Source organism: Miniopterus schreibersii (assembly GCF_964146895.1).
Source record: "Miniopterus schreibersii genome assembly, chromosome: 1".
NCBI classification, from domain to species: Eukaryota; Metazoa; Chordata; class Mammalia; order Chiroptera; family Miniopteridae; genus Miniopterus; species Miniopterus schreibersii.
The window spans coordinates 80,109,861-80,136,548 of record NC_138101.1 but is presented as its reverse complement, the minus strand read 5'-3'; the positions used below and the strand labels follow the sequence as shown (position 1 = coordinate 80,136,548).

The following is a 26,688-nucleotide window of genomic DNA, read 5'->3' as shown; positions in this document are numbered from 1 at the left end:
TATATACACACACACTTTCTAAAAAAAATCCTCACTGGAGGATGTTTATTGATGTTAGAGAGAGGGGAAGGGAGTGAGAGAGAAAAACATCGACCTGTTGCCTTCTGCACCCTCACTAACCAGGGATCAAAACCCCCATCCTAGGTATGTGCCCTGACCAGGAATCAAACCCACGACCTTTCCGTGTATGGAATGACGCTCCAACTAACTGAGCCACAATGGCCTGGGCCTCCTACCTATTCTCAAACCACACATATCATTTGATTTTGGTATTAAGATCTTTTTAATTTTCTTCCTTGACTATCCTTTATCTACGTACAACTTCACTTTTAAGATGGTCTCAAGGAAAAGGAACATACTATATGGAAACGACCATATTAAGGCCAGAAGTTAAGTTTCACATGGATAGATTTCCCTGTTTCTGCTTGCTCTGAGGGGAGCTCCTCTTTTCTATTTTGTATTCATATTTGCATTCATAAAATACTTTAAGCATTCACTGAGTAAAAGACACCATGTTCACCTCTAAAATCAACGAATGAGGCCGGCTTCCTTGAATCCTTTCCAGTTGAGTCTCTTAGTCTGACATTGTAGTCTGCAGGATGGCCTTATTCTGTAGCCTAAGGATTCTCCCTGGCCTGTCCCCACCCATAGTCATTTGCCGTACTCAAGGGCAGAGCGATGCTAACATTTGTGTGGTGTGTTTCAGCAACTTGGAAGTGTATACAGTATACTTGCTGCCATCTTGAATGTTGGGAACATTGAATTTTCCTCTGTGGCAACTGAACACCAGATTGACAAGAGCCACATTTCCAATCTTGCTGCTCTGGATAACTGTGAGTTCTATTATCTTCCATTCAAAATTGAACTCTTAAAAAAATGTCTAACAACATACTGTAAGTGTCAAATAAGGATAATTTCAAGCAATTGTACATTTATGGAATCCTTGAAAAGAACACTCAGATTCAATTTGTGTGAAATGAAGTTTTTAAAGTCCACTGTTTGAAGCAGATCTTCATGCTTCCAAGTTAACTGAGTACTGTAGAAAACATTTCTAAAGACCAGGCTTTCATGACTATTTTAGGAGCTATTTAATTTCAATGAAAAACAGAAAATTAAAATTTAGTTAACTGATCTAAAAAGAATTAAAGTTGTTATCTTGTAGATTTAGCATCTGTACCATTTGGTAAAAAGACATGTATATTTATTTTCATACTGCATAGACTTTTTTTCACACATTCATCCTGGGTTGATTAACTGTGCAGTCATTTTCTACATGAGAAAAGTATATTATGGTATTTGCTTCAGATCAGTTTTTCTCTTACTTGCAGAGTTTGATGTTTTAACTCCAATAATTTAAGGCTCTCCACTGATATCTTCCAGTGGCATAGCTTTTTTATTTTGATTACACTTATTTTTTTATTTTTATTATCAGCATATGCCCCCATAACACCAGATTTTTTATGTTTCATTCACAACATAGGAAACCCTGATATAAATTTTTACTTATATATTTTTCTGGCTTATATTACTCATGAACAGAATGAGATGTGTTCAAGAGACCAAATGCCCAACCATCCTGATCTAGACCTGTTTCTATATCCCTATCATCTCCATTCCACTGTGTCTTGGGAGGCTACTTGGTAATACAGCAGACCAAATGTCTGAGGTTGGCATGTACCTAGGAACCTCTTCTAATACTTCCTTTTTTAAAATTTATTTATCTTTATTGTTAAGGTTATTATAGATGTCCCCCATTTCCCCCCATTCCTCCCTCCACCCAGTTCCAGCTCCACCCCAGGCCCTCACCACACTGTTGTTTGTGTCCACTGATTATGCATATATGCATGTAAGTTCTTTGGTTATTCTCTGCTCCCTCTTCCCCTTCCCTCAGATCCATCATTCTGTGCCATGCTTCCATGCCTCTAGGTTTATTTTGTTCATTAGACTCCACATATGAGTGAGATCATGTGATACTTGTCTTTCTCTGACTGGCTTATTTCACTTAGCATAATATTCTCTAGGTCCATCCATACTGTCTCAATGGGTAAGAGATCCTTCTTCTTTACAACTGCGTAGTATTCCATGGTGTAAATGTACCACAGCTTTTTTATCTACTCATCTACTGATGGGCACTTGGGTTGTTTCCAGATCTTAGCTATTGTAAACTGTGCTGCTATGAACATAGGGGTGCATATATTTTTTCTGGTGGTGTTTTTGGGTTCTTAGGATATATTCTTAGATGTAGGATCACTGGGTCAAATGGCAGATTTAAAAATTTTTGAGGAAATTCCATACTGTTTTCTGTGGTGGCTGCGCCAGTCTGCATTCCCACCAGCAGTGTACTAGGATGCCTTTTTCTCCACATCCACACAAGCACTTTTCGTTTGTTGATTTGTTGATGGAGCCATTCCGTCAGATGTGAGGTGATAATTTTAATTTGCATTTCTCTGATGATTAGTGACTTTGAGCATTTTTTCATATGTCTCTTGGCCATCTGTATGTCCTCTTTGAAGAAGTTTCTATTTAGGTCCTATGCCCGTTTTTTAATTGGATTATTTGCCTTCCTTTTGTTGAGTTTATATATTTTGAAAATTAACCCCTTATCCAGTGTATCATTGGCAAATATGTTCTCTCATACAGTGGGTTCCCTTTGCATTTTGAAGATGGTTTCTTTCGTGAAACCATAAAAATCTTAGAAGAAAACATAGACAGCAAAATCTTAGACATCTCATGTAGCAGACTTTGCACAGATACATCTCCTAGGGTAAGAGAAACAAAGGAAAAAATAAACAAATGGGACTACATCAAACTAAAAAGCTGTTCTGATATTTCTTATATAAAAAACTTAATTGGCACATAAAACATTAGGTTATCAGAAGTGTAACAACCCAAAAACTCCAATGGCAGGATTAAAATCTCACTATCTGATCATAATTAGAAAAGTTGTCAGCAACCAACATAATAAGTTATAGTAGAGGTATTTGTAGATATAAATATACTTAGAAACAAACTAAAAAAATGATTTTGATGATTGAGAACCTATTTCTGTATAGCAGGAGAGTCATATAGCTCATGAAAGGTTAAAATGAATATGAATATAGTTAAAATAAACACTTTCTGAAATAGCCACTCATGGAAAATAGAAATTTTACCAATTTATATTAAAATTATTTATAAAATTATTTATAATTAAAGTTGCATTCTTCATAATTAAAGTTACAGGGAATTATCTTTAAACCAAGGCCATGTTTCCAGATGATTTTACAAGTGCATTGCTTCATTTAGGCACCAGTTCTATCCATTCTTTTCCATAAATATTTATCAAATCTGATCACTTCTCTTTAACTCTATCATCACCATTATCACCCAAGGCAATATCTCTCACCTAGTGACCTCCCAGTTGTTCATTCTACATCAGTTCTTGAACTTTTTCAGTTCATTCTCTACAGTTCATCTAGAAACTAGTTATTGCACCTGTCAGTGGGCTCTCTCAGTCTCCCTGTCCCTGTCCCTGGATCTTCCCTCCCCCTTCCCTACCACTCTCCCCCTTATCTCACCTCCTCTCTCTTCCTCTCCTCCTCCCTCTATCTTCCCTCTTAAATTTCTTGATTAGCTTCCCATTTCTCTGGGACGAAGACTATCAAGACTAAAACTTTGTTTCACAAGGTATTATACTTAGCAGTACGATGTTTGGCCTACAGTAGATACCCCATGAATATATGTCAAATGAATGACTAATATGGGGTATAAATAGACATACCAATTAATGGGGGATGCTGTTCAGAAACAGGTCCAAGTACAGTTACCAGAAGTGGCATTACAAATCACCGATGATGCGGAGGGACCACCAGCTGACTGATCATTTGGAGGAGGGGAATTGGAATCCTTCTCATATACCAAGTACCAAAATGATTGCCAAATATATATTAATTCAAATGCAAAAAAACTGCATGGAAGTACAAGATAAAATACATTCATATAATCCTGAGATGAGAAAATAGTTAAAGGACTTTATGTGCCAAAAAACAAAACCAGAAATTACTTTTAAAAATGGATGTTTGACTACATAAAAATTAAAACTCTTCAATACTAAAAAAACAAATGAAATTGCAATGCAAGTAAAAATCAAAGGAAAATATTTGCAATATATGTCAAATATTTTTTTTTTTTTAATATATCTTTATTGATTTCAGAGAGAGGAAAGGAGAGGGAGAGAGAGAGATAGAAACATCAATGATGAGAGAGTCATTGATCAAGCCCACAACCAGGGCATGTGCCCTGACTGGGAATCGAACACTGATTGCCTGGATCCCAGGTCCATGCTCAACCGCTGAGCCACACCCGGCCAGGCCAGACATTCTCTTTATGCTATAAGGAGTTCATAAGTTGATTAGGAAAAGATGAACATATCAGTGAAAATAGGCAGTTTACAAAATAGAACCACAAATGGCTAATAAGAATATGAAAAAGAACAAAGTAGTCAGCTCTACCTTAGGAATCAATTAAAAACAAATTGAAAGACATTTTTTTCCTATCAAATTGGCCATTTTTAAAAATAAGCTCTGATGTCCATTAAATTGTGTTGAAAATATTGGTTTTTTATTTGGCTGATAGGAGTGTAATTGGCACAGAGTTTTTGAAGAGCAGCTAAATAGTATATATCAAAGGTTTGAATATGTTTATATACTTTCAACCAATTGCTGAATTTAGGAAATCTATGCTAAGAAAATAATACAAAACAAGAACACAGTTTATACCCCAAATTTTTGTCCCCGCATTCTTTACAATTATGAACACATGGAAGCAATATAAACATCCAGCAATTTAAAAATTATTGATATATTATGAAGTCAGAATATTATGTGGCAACTTATATTAATTACAAGCAATATTCAACAAAATAGAAAATGCTTAAGATGCTAATATTAAGATAAAATGTATGTGCAGAATAATGGCAATAAAATGCCCAGAAGGAAAGAAATGTAGAATGTTAACTTCGAAAATTAGATTTATGCTATGAGCCTGTATTACTTCTAAAATGTGAAAAAAATGCTTTGTTAAATAAGGCCCAGCAATCTTTGCCACATAACTAAGGAGTACCTTGTTTCAAATGCTTAAAGTAAATCCATTAAGTTCAAAATATTTTAAAAGAACAACTGATTTGAAAACTAAACTATCCGTCATATAATAGTTTGAGTTAAAGATGCTTATTTATTTATTTATTTTATCCTCACCTGAGGATGTGTTTATTGATTTGAGAGAGAAGAGAGAGAGAGAAACATCCATGTGAGAGAGAAACATCGACCTGTTGCTTCCTGTACACTCCCCAACTAAGGATCAAACCCGCATCCTAAGTACATTCCCTGACCAGGAATCAAACCCTCAACCTTTTGGTGTTCGGGACGACACTTCAACTAACTGAGCCACATGGCCAGGGCAAGATGTTTATTTTTAAAAACTGAGTTTTGTTCACTGAGGTTAAGTATTATTAATTTTAAACTTACTGTGATAAGTGTTTGTTCAGGCATCACATTTTAACAAAATTTATTAATCAAAATATATAACTGTATTATGATAGAAGATATATGAATGTCAATATAAGTGTATATTCTTTAGGTTGTATATTGAAGAAAATACATATATCTTATATGTATATCCCTGAAGTCTAGGTAACCTTCCAATTAATTTCTACATTTTGAAAGGTTTTATATAATAGTGGTATCCAAACTTATAACAAGTTTATTCATTATGTTTTAAAATTATTTAACATAATTCAGTGAAATTATGTTGGGTATCTTATAAACACCCACTCACCTGTGCAGACGTTTCTCTCCGTGAGCCAGTTTAGTTTAAGCTGTGCTCTATTTTACAGTAGCCCACATTTGACAAGTCAAGAGAAATACAGAAAAAATGATCCAGAAGAGACATAGGACTACTGTTGAACAGTTACTTATTTTTATATTATAAAATCTTGGCGTATTTATTTCATGTCATTTGAAGAAGATGAATTAAGATATTTTATTTCTCTGGGAAGTTTCTTCATTGCTGTAATTTCTTCTAACTACACATCTGTTTATTTTTTAGCTGCTTCTTTGCTTTGCATTCAGTCAGATGAGCTACAAGAAGCTCTCACCTCCCACTGTGTGGTCACTAGAGGAGAAACCATTATACGGCCCAATACTGTAGAAAAAGCTACTGATGTCAGAGATGCTATGGCTAAAACTTTATATGGCCGTCTCTTTAGTTGGATAGTTAATCGCATTAACAGCTTGTTGAAGCATGACACATCACCAAGGTAAAAATTTTTATGGACACATTTTTTCCCAAATGTCAGGTGATGTAAATCTATTTTGTAATTTATTGATTTATATCAGAGTCCCTTTAAAGATGTTTCTAATTAGTATCATTTAATTTATCAAAGTTATATGCCAGTAGATCTGCTTTATTTCCTAATAGTACCACTTCATTGTGCCAGCAACATGAATTAAAATAATAGGAAAATGTGACATCTTACTATCAATTTATGTCTTTTAATTAGAAGGTGTATTATGAAGTGCATACCATTTTAAACTTGTATAAAATGTTATTTCAGCAGTTTTTTGTTTTTGTTTTGAAGTGTTGTTTTTTAATCCTCACTGAGGATATTTTTTTTCATTGCTTTTTCAGAGGGAGAGAGGGAGAGGGAGAGAGAGAAACATTGATATGACAGAGAAAGATCAGTTGGTTGCCTCCAGCACATGCCCCAACTGGGGCTAGAGATCAAGCCTGCAACTGAGGTATGTGGCCTTGGCCAGAATCAAACCTGGGACCCTTCAGTCCACAGGCCGATGCTCTAACCACTGAGCCAAAACAGCTAGGGCTTGAGGTTTTGAATTAAATCTTGAAGGCAAAGAAAAACTTTTTTTCATATTTTAACTATAATCCTGGAAAGGTAGGTGATATGATGGTCCATAAAATTTGGTTCAGAAATGCTCTAAATAACTAGTAAATAGTCGATCTAGGATGTGAACAATGTTATGTGATCATATTTTTGGTGGGGAGAGGCCCTATTCCCCACCAGTTGCTAGTGGGAGAGCACTTCTTGCAGTATCCCAAGAAAAAGAATTTTCTGAGACTCACACTGGAAACGAGTGATTTTTAATTTGCATGGAATTAAATCCTGAGTTTCCAAGGTCCCATTTCCCCTTGTCCCACCAAGGAAGAAGCGTAACTTCAGCTTCAGCAGAGCTAGAATCAGAGCCAGTGTCCAGAATTTCTGTTCCATGTTGGAGCAGTCTAGTCCATCATCAGGCCATCTTAGTTTGTGCTCCCAGATGCTGTTCATTAGTTCATTGTGTGTGGAGTCTGCAGGGTCATATGGCTTGAAGGAAACACAACCAAATGCAAGGAAGCAAGAAAAGAGAGCCCCACAAGCCAAGAGAGTCACAAGAGAGCGAACTCCTTTGTTTGGGGGATTATGTATTCCCCAAATTTTGGTGAGCTTGCAGTGGCCCTGCCCACTCTGGCCAATGATCTCTGTTTCCAGGTTGACTGACAAGCACCTTCCCTAGGTCACCCCAACTTTATTGGGCATGTGTGCCTATCTCCCCTTTGTTGGACCCCTTCCCTCAGTTTACAGGGAATAGGCTGGTGGTTCCCTGAGAAGTGTGAAATTGCAGCTTCCTGGTGAAGCTGCAAATGACATGCCTTTAATGTCTGGCCTTCCTTTGCTCCTTTTCTATTATTAATAACTAGCTAATTAACAACGGTGTCAATCATAGTCAACTCAGCACCCTACCTGGTGCCTCATCTTAGAAGAAAAGGTAATCGCAGCCATCATTGACTATGTGCTCTTTATGTGCTAGGGACTGTGCATAGATATGTCTTTTCATTTACATCTAAGGTTTTTTTTCTGCCATAAATTATACAATCTTTAGAAATTTGAAAGTGAATAAAAAAGATGGATGCCTGCCTTAAGATCACCTCATTACACTTGCTTATTAAATGTAAAAGACCATTTTATATACATTTCAGGCATGCAATTTCTTGTTATTTTTCCACTAAACTATACATTGCACCATAATATGATCCAGTCAGAATTATCCTCAAAATTGCTTCTTTACCTCCCTGCCAAAATGTACAGTGACTGGATCTGCCAATCAAAAGTTCAATTTGCCCATTACAATTTAATGATCAAATAGTTTGTATGTTCATGTGTGGCCATCTATCTGTATGATGCCAAGCTCGCAGGTAAAAATGGAAAAATTCAAGATTTTTTCAATATTTGTATATTCCACAGAATATAGGCTAGATATTCAGAGATTTGACCTCATGATATTAGTTATGATCTGCACCGGCACTAAATCATGCCCAGAAGGGTATGACTTTCCAATAGGTGATCTGTTGAAAATCCCACTATAGCCTATCTGCCACAACTTTCCTTCCCATACATTAATGAAAACTATCCAAATCTTAGACTCTTTAATTTTTTACAGAAAGTTTTAAAAAACTAAAACAAGATCATTGAAAACAGTTAGTTTGATCTGTCAAGATTTACACTGAGATTTTGAACAGCATGTGTTTTATGGCAGGCTTTGCCACCAACTTCTTGTGGGACCTTGAACATGTTACTGCATTTCTCTGCATCTTTCTCCTCAGCTGTTAAATAAGGCCATGGAAGGGCAAGCCAGTGGTCTTAATTGTTGGTGGGTATCTTGGAGCCTTTTAAGAACCTTTTAACAATTATGTCCTTCACTCCAAAATCAAAACTGGATATATTTACACACACCCACCAAAATATTGCACACAGTTGGGATTCCAGACTCCTTTAAAGCCATTTATAGATCTCAGTTTAAGAATCTCTGAACTAAGAAAGAGAGAGAGAGAGAGAGAGAGAGAGAGAGAGAGAGAGAGAGAGAGAGAAAGAGAGAAAGAAAAAGAAGGAAGGAAGGAAGGAAGGAAGGAAGGAAGGAAGGAAGGAAGGAAGGAAGGAAGGAAGGAAGGAAGGAAGGAAGGAAGGAAGGAAGGAAGGAAGGAAGGGAAAGAAAGAAAGAAAGAAAGAAAGAAAGAAAGAAAGAAAGAAAGAAAGAAAGAAAGAAAGAAAGAAAGAAAGAAAGAAAGAAAGAAAGAAAAAGAAACTGAAAAACACAAAACAGAAACAGACTCATAGATACAGGGAATAAAATGATGGTTGTCCTATGGGAGGGAGCTCAGGGAATCAATGAAAAAATGAAGAGGAACAAGAAGTACAAACTTCCAGTTAAAAAATCAATAAACCATGGGGAAGTAAAGTACAGCATAGGGAATATATACAGTAATATCATAGTAACTTTGTATGGTGACAGACCATTACCAGACATTGTGGTGATTATATGGTAAGGTATATAAATGCCAAATCACTATGTTGTACACCTGAAATTAATAATATATTGTATGTCAACTATACCTTAATTTTTAAAATGCCTTAACATTATGAGTAAGGAAAAAAAGAATCCCTTTACTAGATCATGCCTTGCTTGTCTTCCTGCTAAACTGTTTGCTGACTGCATTTAACATATTAATATACATGATAGTTATTTAGCTCAGTGAAATCCTGTGGAACAGAGATGGTAAAAGAATAACCATTTTGACGAAACCAGGATAAATTTTAACTTGACATTTGGCCTCATATAACCACATAAAAGTACACTCGCTGTTCCAAACAGAAACTTTCAGAAATACTCGATAGCTTTCCTTTTGTCATTCCTAGAACATATTCAGAATGTTCTGTAACTCCGCATTCTGCATTCAGTCGATTCCTGCCAATATAGGGAGCATCCTCCAGTTCACTTCCAGATCCCTGCCTCACTCAATACTAAGCGTAGCCTAGGTTAAGTAAATGGTGAACACAAAGAGAAATGTTTGTTCTTTCCTTTTTAAATTCACATGAAAGTAACTTGAGAATGTATGTCTTTCTTGGGGAGGAGCAGACTTTTGACCAAGTATCTAACCTTTAGTGAGCAGAGGTAACCATTATGGAGGAGCAGGAAAAAAATGCACTCGTAATGTGTAATTGTAAAATAGCATTTAATTGTACTTTGAAACATTTAATTATAAAATACATCCACATATAGTTACGCCTTTCTTAGGGTTACCTTTCCATATTTAAAAATTATGAGTGAATATCCCAGCAATACATAAGGATTCTTTAAAATCATTGAAATATTTTTAGCAAGATGTTTTCATTGTTGCCCTAAAATTAAAGACTAAATACACTCTTTCACAGAATTTGTGGTTTTTTGGTATGGCTTTTATTGAACATATTTTTGCTGTGTTCTGAATGCTAGCCAGGTTTTCACTATGAATCATGACTCACTCGGGGCTGTGATCTTGTGCTCAGAAACCCACAGGAAAAATGTTTCTTTTGTTTAAATATATAAAGTAGTATAAGGATGGTTTCTGTAGTACAAGGAAAATATTGACCATTTTCATATTAAAATTAGTGCTACCTGATTTATCTTTAAGTTCTCTGGAGGGAAACTTTTTCAATTAAGATTTTCACTTTAAGCGTGTATGCTGGTAGAAGTTTCTTAGCTAAATCACAGAAACATACTCTGAGATAATCTGGTTTATATTACCTCTTAAGAAAGTAAATAAGAACTCAAAATAATCTCTCTGATTTTCCAGTGGGAATGGTGATGAACTGAGCATTGGCATTCTGGATATATTTGGCTTTGAAAATTTCAAAAAAAATTCCTTTGAGCAGCTTTGCATTAACATTGCAAATGAACAAATTCAGTATTATTTCAATCAACACGTGTTTGCGTGGGAACAGGTAAGTCTATGTACTATAAAATGCATGCATGTGTATGTTATATACAGAATTGTACTAAGGAAGCATGACCTAAATCATAGATTTAAAGCTTTGAATATTTAATAAAGACAAAAAAATCCCTCCATTCCCATTGTAAAAACAAATACAAACCAAAAAAAACTAGCATGATATGTGATGTTGAATGTCCTCCATCGAAAAATCAATGCAACTCTTCTCCAAAACTTAGCAAGCCTGAGCCCTTGCAAACAAAGAAGTTTCCTTTGGAAATTTAAGTGGATGTATCCAACTGTTTCTCTTTCTGAAGACTGCATTGCTGAAATTCTGTTTGAAATTTCAATATCCATCTAAAATGCATTTAACTTCAGAATTCCAGTAACTAGGCAACAGAACACAAGATAATGGGTTTGATGCAAATGCCATGAAACAGTAATTTTGTCAGGGTACAACGTGTAATTCATGATTCAGCTCCAAATATATTCTTCCTTAGAGAAAAATCAGAGATTTACTTGAATTGCATTTGGCAAAACTGTAGTATTAAGATTAATTTAAATACTTTATCAAGTCTAAAAGAAATATTCAGTATGCCATTTGTCTCCTTTAAATATTATTAAATTGTCTTGTGTTTACTGATTACAGCTGACTTTTTATTTAAATTTGAGATAAATTAAAGGTACATGAACCTCTTCTGATTCAAAATATTAAGTTTATTAAGCATTAACTTTGAAACACTGGTCACGAAAGATAATGTTTTTTAGATCTTGACATTTCTTAAGCCAGAGCAAAAAGGACAGAAATTTAAGGTTTTAATCTGTGTTTGCTCAGCTCTCATCTCCTGGCCTTCTCTCTTCCCTTCATAGCTCCTTGAAAACAGTCAACATTCATTGCATTGTATCAATTTCTTCCCCACCTGATACATTAAGCCCACAGTGCCTGGCTCTGACATTTCAAGCCATCGGAAAGGCCCTTCCGAATCTCCTCAGTCATTAGTATCAGAAACGTTTTACTCACCACATTATTAGTCTTAGTCTTTTTGTAATTTTCAACTCTGTTGACAGATTTCTATTTCTGGAAAACCCCTCCTTTGGCATTTGTAACACCATCTTTCTGTTTCTTTTCCTTTTTGGTGGTTTCTTCCTTTACTCTTCCTGCACCATCCCCTCCATACACCAGTGGTTCTCGACCCTGGTTGTGTATTACAATCACTTGGGGATCTTTGTGAAATTCCAGTGCCCAAACCCTGTCCCAGACCAATTAAGTTCGATTTCTTGGGCTCAGACCCAGGCACCAATATTTTTTAAGGTTCCTAGTCTATTCCATTGTACAGCTAACATTGAGAATTACTGCCCTAAAGGTTAGTTCCTCCTAAGAGTTCTATCCTTGACCCTGACATAAAGCAAGTGCTCAACAGATATTTATTAAATTAACTTAATCTTGCTTTAATGCCTCACACTGTTCGCAGAATTCATTCTAACCAGAGATTGAAACAAGTTAAAAAAATGTTTGGTTACACCTGCTTCATGGGACAAGGTATATCTTCATGTATTTCCCATTTGATTATTAAGAGCTTGTGTTGGTAGACCTCTGTTATTCTTCTCTTTTGGGGGTGAGATTAGGACCTGGTTTATTGGAATTAACCTTTAAACCAATGTACAGATCTTCCAGTTATTACTTGCTTTTCACTTTTTATAGAATGTTACAATTTGCAATTTACTTTGATCGATAGTCTTGAATTCCATCCATGATTCTAATGTTCTTAATTTTTTTGTCTTTGGGCTTGCTACAAATGACACTGTTCTATAAGACCCTTTTATTTTTTCCTTTCTATTGAATTTATTGGGGTGACACTGTTTAACAAATTATACAGGTTTCAGGTGAACACATCATCTGTACACTGTATAGTGTGTTTACCACCCTGAGTCAAGTCTCGGTCCATCACCATTTGTCCCTCCTATACCCTCCTGCACCCTTGTAAAAAAATGTACTTGAGAAGTTCTGAAGACAAAACAACTCAAAATGGTCCCCAACAAATTAAAATTTTAGCTAGGATCCAATGAGGAATTCAGGCCATTCCCAATTCTTTCAAGTGACTTCCTAGGGGAATTACCCAAGAACCCCCACTTCATAATTTTAAAGACCAGGTATTGGCAGCTGAGTGTGTGATGAATGTGTGATCTGGTGGATGCAGGATTAGTCACTGATTCTCTTGACTTTAATATGTGGGTGCACATGGCTTTTTTTTCTTTCACGGTCACTTGCTGTGACCGTTAAAGAAGTACCTGACACCTAGCTGGTTTGGCTTAGTGGTTAGAGCATCGGCTGTTGGCTCGCAGACCGAAGGGTTGAGGGTTCGATATCCGATCAAGGGCACATACCTCTGTTGCAGGCTCAAAGCCTAGCCCCGGTCGGGTCACGTGCTGGAGGCAACCAGTCGATGTATCTCTGTCACATTGATGTTTCCCCCTCTCTCCGTCTCCACTCTCTCTAAGAAAAATTAATGGAAAACATACCCTCAGGTTAGGATTAACAAAACAAAGAAGCAGCAGCAGCAGAACTGAGACATGCTAACTGGAGTCGCATGTATGAGCTATCACAGATACAGAGAGCACACTTACACCAATTTCTGTAAGTGAGAAACAGCTAGTAAGCCAACTCATTGATTAAACTCATGGTCACATCTTTTTAGGTCAGAAATAATCACAGGTTTGACCTAACACAAAGCTCCTTCATTTAATCGAGTTACTGCTGCTTATCTGTAAGACACACTGCTCTCAATTTCATGCACATACAAATGATCTGGCCAGTCTGAGCAAAACGCAGCCGGCCGGGGCAGCACCTTCACAGATGAAACAACTTCGGTCCTGCTTAAACCAAATATTATCTCCATTGACAGGCCTACACCGTTGGAACATAAATACAGGTTTGCTGAAAGCATTTCCTTATCCCAGGTTCCGTTTACCTGTAATATACACGGGGATACTCCAGCAAAGCTGGTTCCAAAGGTATTTTGAGTATTGTTTTCCCTTTCCTTTCTATTGAAACAGTAATCAACAGACTAGAGAAAAACATTTTTAGTGAGTTTATGGCAGTGACCTAATCCCATGGCTTGCTGGGTGAATAATTTCTTGTTTCTTGGAATGCTTGCCTCCAACTAACCGTTTGTATTACCTTTGAACATGTTCTTAAATCTGGGAACCCCACTTTTAACTCGCTGGCAACGATGCCACCTTTCTTTTCATAACCTACTTTTCTGTGGACAGAAATTGTGTGTCTTGGAATCTCAACACTCATTCAAGAGCATCGAGACCTTGTCTCTTTTTTTCCTTTATTATCTAGATATTTAGAATATCTAAGACAGCTGGTCTATGGTAGCATTATTTTTCTACTGTGTATACTAGATAGCTCCTGAAAATTGTTCTGGAGTTTGATGTTTCATAATATTTCAGGCTTCCATACATTTCCAGCGCTAGAAGAACCATTTTATATAGATCGAATTTAATAAAATTTAAATGAAAGATTTGTATCTGAAAACAATCGTTTGAATGTTAGATGATAATCTAGGTCTCCATCCCTGCAAAAAGATCATGAGGAGTATAGTTGTAACCTTTTAAAATTCCAGACTCAGACTCTTCTAAATGAGTTGCAACTGAAAGGCAGATGATTTTTATCTCAATTTTATTCATTCCACAGTGTATTCATATTTCAGCCTTTCCTGTATTACATTTGTGTAGGGTTATATTGATGCACACTGTTTACTTCCATATTTTTCAAAAAGCTTTTAGTTAGCAGCTTAAAAAAGCAGCAAACAAGTTCTCCCATTTCCCATGGGAGGCATCTTTCTGCAAGATCCTTCACAGGGAATCTCATGGTAATTATATAGCCAAGATTGGAGGTGTGTGGGGGGCTTGGTTTTTCATTTTCAGGTTTTCTTCCGCGTAAAAGAGAGTTCAGCAGTAAAAAAGTTGATAGAAAGCTTGACATTCTCTTGAGTTACAGTCATGTTAGTGCTGTAGTGGTGGGTCTTGTTCTTTTGTTTTAATTTTGCACTTATGGTATAATCATTATAGTATAAATATACAAAAAAAAACACAAACCAGTAACACCAACCTTATTTCCTACAAGTTTATGTTTCAAACCAAGGGAACCACACACCAACCATTAATTAGTCACCCATGGCCATGATTTGAGTTGAAACAGATGCCATTGTTCTTTAGGGCCTTTAGGATACTACAAAGCATTGTCCTGGACTCCTGGAGGCTGGATCTGCTTCCCTGTGTGCCTATTTGTACTAAGATAAGCTTTCTTTTTTTTTAAATTTTATTTTTGTTTAAAATATTACAGATGTCCCTTTTCCTCCCCAATGACCCGTTCCACCCGTTCCTTCCTCCTCCCCAGTCCCTCTCCCCACCATTGTCCATGTCCTTGGGTTGTGTATATATACACATAAATTCTTTGGTTACTCTCTCCCCCTCCACCCACCCGCCCTCCTCCATCCCTCTGACATTTGTTGACCTGGAGAATATTATGCTAAGTGAAATAAGCCAGGCAGCGAAAGACAAACACCACATGATCTCGCTTATACGTGGAGTCTAAAGAACTTAATAAACTGATGAACAGAATAGATTCAATGACATGGAAGCATAGAAGAAGATAAGCTTTCTTATGCGTTAGTGCAGCTCAGCTTTCTGGCTAGTAACTGAACTAAAGCTTATTTTTAAAGTGAGCTATTAATATTTGTTTTTGTAGGAGGATAAGTTGTTAGATGTCTCACTTATATATGTACCCATGGGTTTAGAATTAAAAGTCAGAAGTCATTTTATAAGCAGGAAACTATTTACAGCACATAATGGAAACAATAACTGCAATTATGGCTCTGGCTTCTCTTTCTGAAAATGATGTGGATGACTTTCATCTCCAGCTGTTCATATCCTGAAGATGAAAGCTTGTGAGATCTTTGAATGTGGGCTCCGAAACATAATTTGTAGCAATTACAAAGAACAAAAATTCGTTCAAATATATAATACCTACATTTTCAACTTTATTAACATCATAAAGTAAAAATCAGTTGTCAGATAAAAAATGTGTGGGTAATTCCAAATGAACCCATTCTAAATGTCTTCTTATTGCTTTGCTTGCAAAGAGTGAATTTGTATTTTAGATCCAACTTTCTTCCCTATCAAACAAGTCATATGTGTGCTGTGGGGGTAGCATTTGTCGTCTTTTAGCTTCCCAAGTGATAAAGGCCATCTTTTATAGTCATTTTGTTTAAGCATTAAAATAGCCATACATTTAGCAAACCTTTGATACAAGTCTTCCTTTTTAAATGTGCAGCCAAGACTTGGGTTACTGTTTGAGATCACATGCAAATGTTCCTTAAGCTTCTTACATACTAGGAGAGTGTGGAAGTTGACATCCGAATGATAAAACATGTGTGGAGCAGCCCTGCAGCAGCTGCTGGCTGTGAACGTGCCATCCTCTCTTGGCTCCTGCAGGCAGCCTCTTGGGTTCCGTGTCTACGTCACCCCTCACTCAACACTGTGCTGCACATACTGTTTCTCTTCCATTCTCTTCCCTCAATGAAGTTGGGTCAACACCCTGAATGCAACGTGGGGATTTGTGATACTTATTTTGATAATTTGATAACATTTTTAAAAAACTTTTAATTATGATAAAAGATAATTTTCAACGAGATACATAATTAAGAGCATAGATCCATACTATTGCAATAGTTTCTATATGTGAGGTTAAAGCATACTGTTGCCAAACTGAAATAAAATTATTTGCTAAATATTTAAACATAACAGTAAAGGAGAAATACTTTAAGGTGAAAGGAATGTATAGAAAATTACATTTCTGAATTTCCAACTGAAATGCCTCCTTATCGTAAGCCAGTACCTGTCAATAGAATATGAATTTGTAAAGCTCTTTATGACTTTTAAAGAGCTTTCAAAAGTAGGTATCATATACAAGATTTTTTCATCTTAACATGCATTATATACCACTTTTTCCAAAAAAAGGAAATGCTGTAGGAGCACCACTTGAAATTCCTTCTTTCAAAGTTCATTAAATATATGTGAAATAAAACATGTATATTTTATCGGTAATTATCCAGAATACTTTCTCATTAGGTTACTTGTCAGATTCTGAATTAATGACCTATGTCATCTCAAGTTAATGATGAACAACATCCCCTGTGGCTTGCCATTAACATTAACATAAAAATCAGCAGGATCATTGATACCAGCTTTGAACAGGAAATACAGGAAAAAAATAGATTTCAAATTATACATTTTATTTTACATCATGTGTTCAGATTTTTTTTTAATATATCTTTATTGATTTCAGAAAGAGGAAGGAAGAGGGAGAGAGATAGAAACATCAATGATGAGAGAGTCATTGATGGGTTGCCTCCTGCACACCTCCGACTAGGGATCGAACCCGCAACCCGGGCATGTGCCCTGACCGGGAATCAAACCCCAATCGCCTGGATCCTAGGTCTATGCTCAACTGCTGAGCCACTCCTGGCCAGGCAAGTGTTCAGATTTTTAAACACACATATTACCACCTTGTTTTCTTCATTTTTAGCTTTTTAAAATACTTAGTTACTTCAGTAAAATGTTATTACTAATAATAGTAGAAAGAGAAAGAAAGCAAGTGTAAAATGTTAGCAATTGGGGAATTTGGATAAAGGGTATCCATGGGAGCTTTTTATACTATTCTTGTGATTCTTCTTTGAGTTTGAAGATGTTTCAAAATGAAAAGTGGCAAAAGTGTCTTTACTATAATAAACATACTCAATTTACCTTGAGCACTAATAGCACTCTAAATCCTAGATTTACAACCTTTAAAATGTTTCTCTTAGAATGAGAATTTTTATCAGTGGTTAGCATGTGGAGCTTCTCAGGGGTTTCTGTCCACTGTGGGAAGTGTTTTTGCAAATGTGTATACTCATGAGCAGTTGGTGAGTAGGAATTCTTTTACTAAAAGACAGCTTTTAGAATAAATGTGTTTATGTGGCTTCTTTCCCCTTGCAAATGTTCTGTCAACAGAGTGCTTATTTATTCATTAAGTTTCACAGCACGTTGAGGCATTTTTGGCATTTTGAAATGTTAGAACCAGAAGAAACCCAAATGGGTTATTTATATTTCACAGATAAAAATGACTTCCTGTGACTTGCCCAAGGTTGCAGGCTGGTTAATCAAAGCCAGAACCAGGATCCAGGTTTTCTGATACCTGTTCCAGGTTCATCCCACAAGCGAACAGATAAGTAAAGTTGAGAAGAACCAGAGACCTAAAAAGAGTAATCTCTCAGAAGGAAAGGGAGGAAAGTGTGTTCCATGTATTTGAAAGAAAGGAAGAAAAAGAGAAGAAGGGAGAGAAATAAAAGACAGAGAAAGACAATTTTTTCACATGCAAAGCCAGGGAAAGTCAGCATAAGGCAGGAAAGAAGGAAACTTTGGAGAGAAGAGTAGCACTGAGGCAGCTGGCAGCGGAGAGAGCAGAGACTACCTAAGAAAAATGGTATAGCTCTAGGAGATGGAACCACTGAAAGAGAGAATATACCAAAAGCAGAGAAATCCAAGGGTATGTCTTCCAAATTGGAATGGCAAAGTAGAGAGAGCATCTTTTCTATGCCCTACAGGACAGGGACTCTACCTTTTTCATCTTTGTTTCTACCTTCTCCAGCCCCATCTACCCCTAAACATACACATAGAAGGTGCTCCTCAAATATTTGAAGAATTTCAATATGTGGCATTTTCTGTAATGATCTATACAGAGAAGTTCACACCTAGGTGAATTTCAAATGCCATTGCTATAGAAATCCCATACATTCTTCGTCCCATGATTTGAAATGGGTAGAAGCATTTTTTTTTAAAAAGTGGAGCCTTTTCATGAAGATGGCACCAAAAGTGGAGAATGCCAGTGCCTCTCCCAAAGCTAAAGCTAAAACAAAGGGTTGGAAGGCAAAGAAAGCAGTGCTGAAAGGCATCCACAGCCAAGATCTGCAGGTCACCCACCTTCCAGTGGCCCAACACACTTCTGTTTTGAAGGCACCCCAAATAATCTTAGAAGAACTCCCTCAGGAGAAACAAGCTTGACCACTATGCCATCATCAAGTTCCCCCTGACTACCGAGTCAACCATGAAGATGAGAGAAGACAACAATACACTTGTGTTCACTGTAGATGCCAAGGCCAGCAAGCACCAGATCAAACAGGCTGTGAAGAAGCTCTATGACATTGCCCTGCCGGGCATGGCTCAGCAGTTGAGCATTGACCTAGGATCCAGGAGATCCCGGCTCGATTTACGGTCAGGGCAGGTACCTGGGCTGTGGACTTGATCCCCAGTAGGGGGCGTGCAGGAGGCAGCCGATCAATGACTCTCTCATCATGGATGTTTCTGTCTCTCTGTCCCTCTCCTTCTCTCTGAAGTCAATAAAGATATATTTTTAAAAAGACAAAAGAAACTCTATGACATTGATGCGGCCAAGGTCAACACCTGGATCAGGCCTGATAGAGAAAAGAAGGCATATTTTCAGCTGGCTCCCAACTGTGATGCTTTGGATGCTGCCAACAAAATTAAGATAATCTAAACCACGTCCAGCTGACTAATTCTAAATAAAAAAGTTTTACACTGTAAAAAAAAAAGTGGACCAAAGTTTTAAAATAAGATACACGTGGCTGGGAGTAGGGAACAATAGGAAGTGGCCAGTTTAGGAAGCAGGGTTGCTGAATTAGTCTAGTAGATGAGATGAGGTCTCTCTGAGGATATGAGGTATGAATGATGAGAATCGAGCCGTTATTGTGTTATTAATCTGTGCTGAGTAATCTACTCTTAATTTTTCTCCTGTCATGGAAGCTTGCAGCCTCTCTCAGCCTGTGGTGACCACCTTTCCACGCTGCTGTGTGAGTCTGAGGACTCAATTTAATAATCTCAAATCTCTCCTGGGATGACATGTTGGCCCTAAATCTTTAAACTTGTTGTCTAAGCCCTATAGCTATGGAGGTGCACCTTCCATGGACTATCTTGCCAATGTGGCCTTTCATGACCCACACTCAAAATTCAATGAAAAACAAAGGAGAATTTGACTCAGGGTGAGATTTCCTAACATCCCTTGCCTCCTTGATATATACTTTAAGTGATAATTCATCTACCCTTTTTCAAAAGAGCATCCAGGCCATCTGAACAGAGTAGGGATTACATATGCTAAACAGATCAGCTTTACTGCAGTTAATAAACCCACTGATCTCCTTTAAATGTATTTTTAATGTACAGGGCAAAGCAGAGGCCTTTCTGAAGTGGTAGATGAGCGTCAGTTCTCTACATGTGCTTAAAAACTGCTAAGCATTTTGAGATTATAACTGCTCTAAAAATATATAATATATTTTTTTAGTCATGATCATTTTACTAAAAGTGCTTTATGAATTCTGAGTAATAGCATTTTTCCTCCATTGGTTTGCCTGGAGTTTGTAATACTAACAAGTATCTTAAAGGGGAGCCCATTGTTTTCCAAGTTCCTCATCTCTGCTCTGTATGACCTGCCACAAAAGCATTCAGTGGGTTTTGACACAGGCAAATAAAAATGACAAATGCATTGATTTAGACCTTCACCTCATGTGCTTTCTATATAAAACATAAAAAACTGCCTTTGAACTTTGCAGTTGCCATTTAAACTATGACATGCTGTCAGCATAATGTGTCTAATAGTGAAGTAATTCTAGGTCTGCATACTTTTCTAAGGTTGCCTTCAAATGAAAAAGCTGTGACCAAGACATTGCTTCCATTTTTTTTTGTACTGAATAAACTAAATGTCTTTCAGGTGGCCTTTTAAACTGGGGATTCTGCCTCATTTTATATATTAGATTTTGCTTTATTTTAAAATACACATTTTTCTGATGATATTTTTTAAATGAGATTTCAATTTCATGAGGTTCCAAAAGTAGTGATTAAAACTTTTGCTTATCAAATGCCCCACCTACTGTTGACTAAATTTCTCCACGAAGTTGCCAGAAATAACTTCTCTTTCTCTGAACTCTTATAGTACATGATGCATAGCATTTATCTGTCACATCTTACATTATATTTTGAATATGTATTTACTAAACTTATCAGTCAAGTTATATTTCAAACCCACTGAAGACAGGGAGTTTGTTTTAAACATCTTTTTTATCACCCAACACAGGCCCTTATCATAAAGAGTTTAATGAATTAAAAAAATATAAAATATATAAAATTAAATTAATTAATTAAAGGAAAATAGCCTGTAACTTTAATTTGTGGGTGGAGCAGGACATTCTTCCTGAATCATGGTTGTCTGATACACTTCTCAGTAGTAGTTGCTTTCTCACCTGAGAACTGGTGAGTATCCCTCATGTAAGCGTTGCTATAAGTCATTGTTCAGACGTGATGTGTGTCTTCCCTTTTCAAGACTGTGAAGTAAGGGATACAGTATGAAGGCAAAGTCATAGAAACACATATGTGGCACAATTCTTGGTGTCTCTTTTGGAAAATAGATCATCAGCACGCACCTATGTTCTGGAACCATGATCATACAGTAATTGTTGTTCATTGTTTTTTATTTTGTGCATCAACAGCAAAGTATTATTAATGTACCAGATAATTTACCTTTGTTAGATGAAGATTGTGAGCTCCATTGAGGACATGAGAAAATGGAAGCTTATAGAGCATGAAAATTTCAAAGGATTATTCGGCTAGTGAAGTGGCAGACCCCAGATATGAACCTGTTTGTTCTTGGTTCTAAGTCCACTGGTTGTTCTGAGACCCACAGCTGCGCACTTCACTACCAATGTCAGTGTTATCAGGACTGAAACATTATTATGTAAATGTTTGTGAGAGATTCATATTTGGATCTAGATATAAGACTTACATTGGGGGGCGTATAACCCTAAAGTATACCTAATTAATATTCCATAAATTCTGGAACACAATTTTATTACTGCTCACTAACAATGTATCCTCTTGGGTTTTGAAATCTTAAGATATCTATAATTCTGGTATAGAGACTAAAAACTTTTCATTCCTACCCTGAGTAAGAATCAGTGCTGATTTTATAATGAACTAGCATTTCTGGGAAGAGAAAAATACAATGACACCCTCAGTTTAAGGGCAAGGACAGAGGGAGTGATTTATTATAATATGTGGAAAGGAGGATTTTAGGTAATTACCGTAAAGTTACATATTATTCACAAATTTTGAAGTGAATTTTTAAAGTGGAGTTTTCTGTATGTATCATGTCCTGTTATAGAATGAATATGTAAATGAGGATGTTGATGCCAGAGTTATTGAATATGAAGATAACCGGCCCATCCTAGATATGTTTCTGCAGAAGCCGATGGGTTTACTCTCCCTGCTCGATGAAGAGAGTAGATTTCCCAAGGCCACTGACCAAACTCTTATAGGTGAGTATGTCTACATTTCCTGATATAGTCATTTAATTCTGAATGATTAAAAAATAGATTTTTAGCCCTGGTTGTGTGGCTCAGTTGGTTGGAGTGCAGTCCCATACACCAAAAGGTTGCGGTTCTACTCCCAGTCAGGGCACATACCTGAGCTGTGAGTTCGATCCCCGGTCGGGGCGTGTGTGGGGTGGGAGATTAGTCTATCAGTGTTTCTCTCTCTCTCCCTTCTTCTCTCTAAATATATCCTTGGGTAAGGATTGAAATTTTCAAAAAATTTTAATAGATTTTAAATTATTTGGGAGAAAATAACTGTTGCAAAGCCTGCATATCAGACTTGAAAGAAGTTTTGGGTCTAACACCTGGACCAGTGAATGTTTATAATTAGGTGAAATATTCTGTGAAAAATTAAACAAGTTTAGACACTGGACTTCTTTTTACTTTATGGTAGAGCCCCAACCCGTTATAGGATCTTATGTTAGAAATTACCTTAGAAATTATCCAGCCCAAAATTAGAAATTGGAGGGCAGCACAAAAAGATAGTTCTAGAATTTGAAGAGTTAGCTAATGGGAAGGAAATAAATTCATCTACTAGAGGCAACTAGCCGCAAATACCTTAGTGGTCTCTAAGTTACAGTACATTAGTAAGTATTTATAACAATCTTGGGTCATCAAAAAATATTTAACATTGATTTTTTTTTTCTGTTCGAGAAGGCAGAGATGTGTATACTCTGTTTAAAAGATTATAATCTAAAATGGTTAAAATAAATGCCCTACTCCTTAAATTTTAAAAAAATTTAGATTTTTCAGCTATATGAAAAAAATAATTTTTTCATATGGAACACTGTACTCCCTGATAGTAGATATTCATCATGTATAGTCAATACTTGCAAAAAAAAATTAGATTCAGATTTTCTCTCATTTACTTTTGGTGAAATATCAGTCTGTTTCTTACTATGAAGTCAGTGGTGTTACTCAAAGATTGGTTTATTTTCTCCTCTAATTGCACGATACTAATGGAAAAGAAAATAATCCCAAAATTGTAGGGAAATCATTTCATAGCAGTCCCTTGATTTTGATGTTAAAATGTTCCTTCTAGAACATGAAGTAAAAAGTTCTCTGAGGGTGGTAAAATTGTTTTAGAAAAGTAACTGCCTTTATGATCCTATTGTGTTTCCTATGCAATCAATAATAACATGTAACTCGTCTAATAGAAAGGAAAGCCAAAAACCCAGTTTCTAGGTGCATGGCTTTGATTCAAACTGTGTTTCACAAACCATTTGATCAGTGGGTCTCCAGTAGTTCCCTTCCTCTGTACCAGTGGTCCTCAAAATGTGGTCCCCAGACAAGGAACATTAACATCACCTGGGAATGTGCTAGAATTGTGACTTCTTGGATCCCATTCCAGATATACTGAGTCATAAACTCTGGGAGTAGGACCCAGCAATCCGTGTTTTTAATAGTCCCTCCAGGAGGCTCTGATGCTTGCTAGGGTTGAGAACTACTGCTCTAAATCATAATGGAATGGTAAGATTCATGACCTTGAGTTTTGCCTTAGCATTTATAATTATATTCCAAATCTGCATATAATAGCTATGTAAAATTTTCCCTTTTTTCTGCACATTGTCTATTTTATGGAGAAAGAGATGACTCTGTCAATGTGTATTTTTTGAGGATTCCTACGTGCTTGATATTGGTGTTCAATTTTTTTTCTATAGAAAAATTTGAAGATAATCTGAAATCACAATACTTCTGGAGGCCCAAAAGAATGGAACTTAGTTTTGGCATTCACCATTTTGCAGGAAAGGTAAGAACTTGAAAGAATTATGACTGAGTTTCTCTTTAGTCTTCTGTCGAATAATAAGGGTAGACATGAAAATAATGGCCCAAAATATTTATAGATGGTTGTAAGGAGATTGCTATCTGTTTCGGCCCCTATCTGGCCCTAACTCTGCTCTCCAACTTCCTACAGTCTGTCTTGTCTTTTGCCAACCACTCCCACTCCAGGGCATCCACTTCTAGCAGATATCCTGAAAAGGTTAAAAAAAGAAAAAAGAAAAATCCTTTAACAAACACAAGGTAATAGTTTTTCTAGAGGAACTTTTATTAAGAAAGTAAGGGAAAACAAGAAAGGAGAGAAAAGGGCAAGTCTTAAACAGGCCATGTTTGGGATCCTGACACCTGTCTTTGGGTGAGATTGGCTGGCAATGGGTACCCATTTTTTCCTTCCTTTAATGATAGCAGGCACCTTTATTATAAACTGCCTTTTTCAGACATTAGGTGCCTCTCTTTCCACCACAGCCTTTGTCTCTCCCCCCTCCCAGCAGGAGAGGGTGCCAGGCTGGAGGTATGGTCAGATAACTGAGCTAACCTAGATAGATGGAACTGGCTAATGGACTGGTACATGTTAGAGGAAGAAACGTTTATGCACGAACAGATACACACTCCCACACCAAAGCAAACCTCAGCACCCAGAGGACGTTTCCCTTCCCTTCTGCAGAGCATAACAGGTCATTCCCTTATGATGATGTTATAAATATTGGAGGACTAAGAAGGTATTAAAATCAAGAAAGAATGGAATGAATTAAAAATACATAAACAAAATAAAATAATTCAAACCCTGAGCACTCTAGTTTACTAGAACTATATTCCACAAGCTTCCATATTCCACAGACTTGTCACCAAAAAAATATCTACCTTAAGTATTATAGTTACAGCCTCTCACGATTTTTACCATCTGGTTTTTCAAATAAGCCTCCTTTAAAACATCCATTAAGAATTTTCTATGATCATTTTATCCAGGTTTGAATAACCGTATCAGTCTGCTTGGATTGCCATAACAAAAATACCACAGGCAAGGTGGCTTAAACAACAGAAATGTATCTTTTCACAGTTCTGGAGACAAGAAGTCCAAGATCTAGGTGCCAGCAGGGTGGGTGTCTGGTGAGGCCTCTCTCCCTGGCTTGCAGACACCTGCCTCTTTGCTGTGCCCTCGTCTTTCTTCCTCTGTGTGCAGGTGGGGGTAGAGAGAGATCTCTGGTGTATCTTCCTCATTTTAGTACATCAGTCCTGTGAGATTAGGAACCCACCCTTATGACCTCATTTAACTTTAATTACCTGCTTAAAGATCCTCTCTCCAAATATAGTCACATTTGAGGTTAAGGATTCAACATAATCATTTTAGGGGAACACAATTCAGTCCATAACAACAACCATATGGGACCATCCTACCGAGATCTTTGTGTTACATTGATCTTTAGAAAGCCTTAAAATTATTTAGTAGTGCAAGAAACTTAAACACTCACAGTGGACTTAGACCATACTTCCTACTGAGACAAAAACCTATAATGACCAATTCACTGCAGTGAATCAATTATCATAGAAATGAGAATGCCTGGGTGGTCCCAGTGTGCTTCCTTTATGCCACCTCAACCCTCTGGAAATACACCAAATTTCCAACATAAAACAGGAGGGATCAAACTTCTTTTATCATGTCAACCCAAATAAAATCAATGAGACAGATTTTTTCTCTGACAAGATTTACTGTAAACCTGGAGAGGTTTGCTTTTCCAAGTTGTAGGGGACTACCTTTATAAATCTTTGTATACCTGTCACTTGGCACAGAATAAGCTATCAATAAATATCTATTGATGATGATGACAGTGACACTGATTGTGATGATGACAATAATATACTTTATTGACAGGTCCTCTATAATGCAAGTGGGTTCTTAGCTAAAAATAGAGACACTCTTCCAACTGATATTGTGCTGCTTTTGAGGTCATCAGAAAACAGTGTAATTCGACAACTAGTTAACCACCCTCTGACAAAAACAGGTAAGGCAATTTCCTTTAAAGGAAAAGTTTTTTCAAGCCTGATCAAATAGTTTCTGATTGTGATTTTCATGAGTATAATCCTCCATTTTTCATGTTGGTTTTTGGCTTACTAAATATGCAGTTATTGGCCCAGCCGGGCGTGGCTCAGCGGTTGAGCGTTGACCTGGGATCCAGGCGATCGGGGTTCTATTCCCGGTCAGGGCACATGCCCGGGTTGCGGGCTGCAGCCGATCAATGACTCTCTCATCATTGATGTTTCTGTCTCTCTCTCTCCCTCTCCTTTCCTCTCTCTGAAATCAATAAAGATATATTTTAAAAATAAATAAATAAATAAATAAATAAATAAATAAATAAATATGCCGTTATTAATGTCCTTTGCCTAGATCATCTGAAGAAAGTAATAAAACATAAAGAAGGTAGGTTTTCATTAAAGAAAGTGAAGCACTCCCCAGAAAATATGGTGGTGTCCTAGCTACTCACTAGAAGAATATGCTTACCTCCAGAGAGTTCAGAATTGCCTGCTATGTCAGAGTGGACAGCATTTGGATGGATTTTTGAGGGGTCCTACAGGTTTAGTGAACTCTACCTTATTGATTAAAAACTCACACAGTCTTGTTCCATTGAACCATATACATTCTTGCGTTTAC

The 26,688-nt window shown here is 36.8% G+C and overlaps 1 protein-coding gene across 1 annotated transcript in view; it reads left to right on the top strand.

The window, feature by feature from the left end:
* Nucleotides 1-26,688, top strand: part of MYO3A (myosin IIIA) — a 196,015-nt gene that overhangs the window by 114,663 nt on the left and 54,664 nt on the right. The window contains exons 17-22 of the mRNA XM_081149403.1: nucleotides 707-833; nucleotides 6,085-6,295; nucleotides 10,645-10,792; nucleotides 22,055-22,208; nucleotides 23,924-24,012; nucleotides 25,912-26,041. Of these exons, the coding sequence (XP_081005529.1) occupies nucleotides 707-833; nucleotides 6,085-6,295; nucleotides 10,645-10,792; nucleotides 22,055-22,208; nucleotides 23,924-24,012; nucleotides 25,912-26,041 (859 nt within the window). The remainder of the gene's footprint in view (nucleotides 1-706; nucleotides 834-6,084; nucleotides 6,296-10,644; nucleotides 10,793-22,054; nucleotides 22,209-23,923; nucleotides 24,013-25,911; nucleotides 26,042-26,688) is intronic.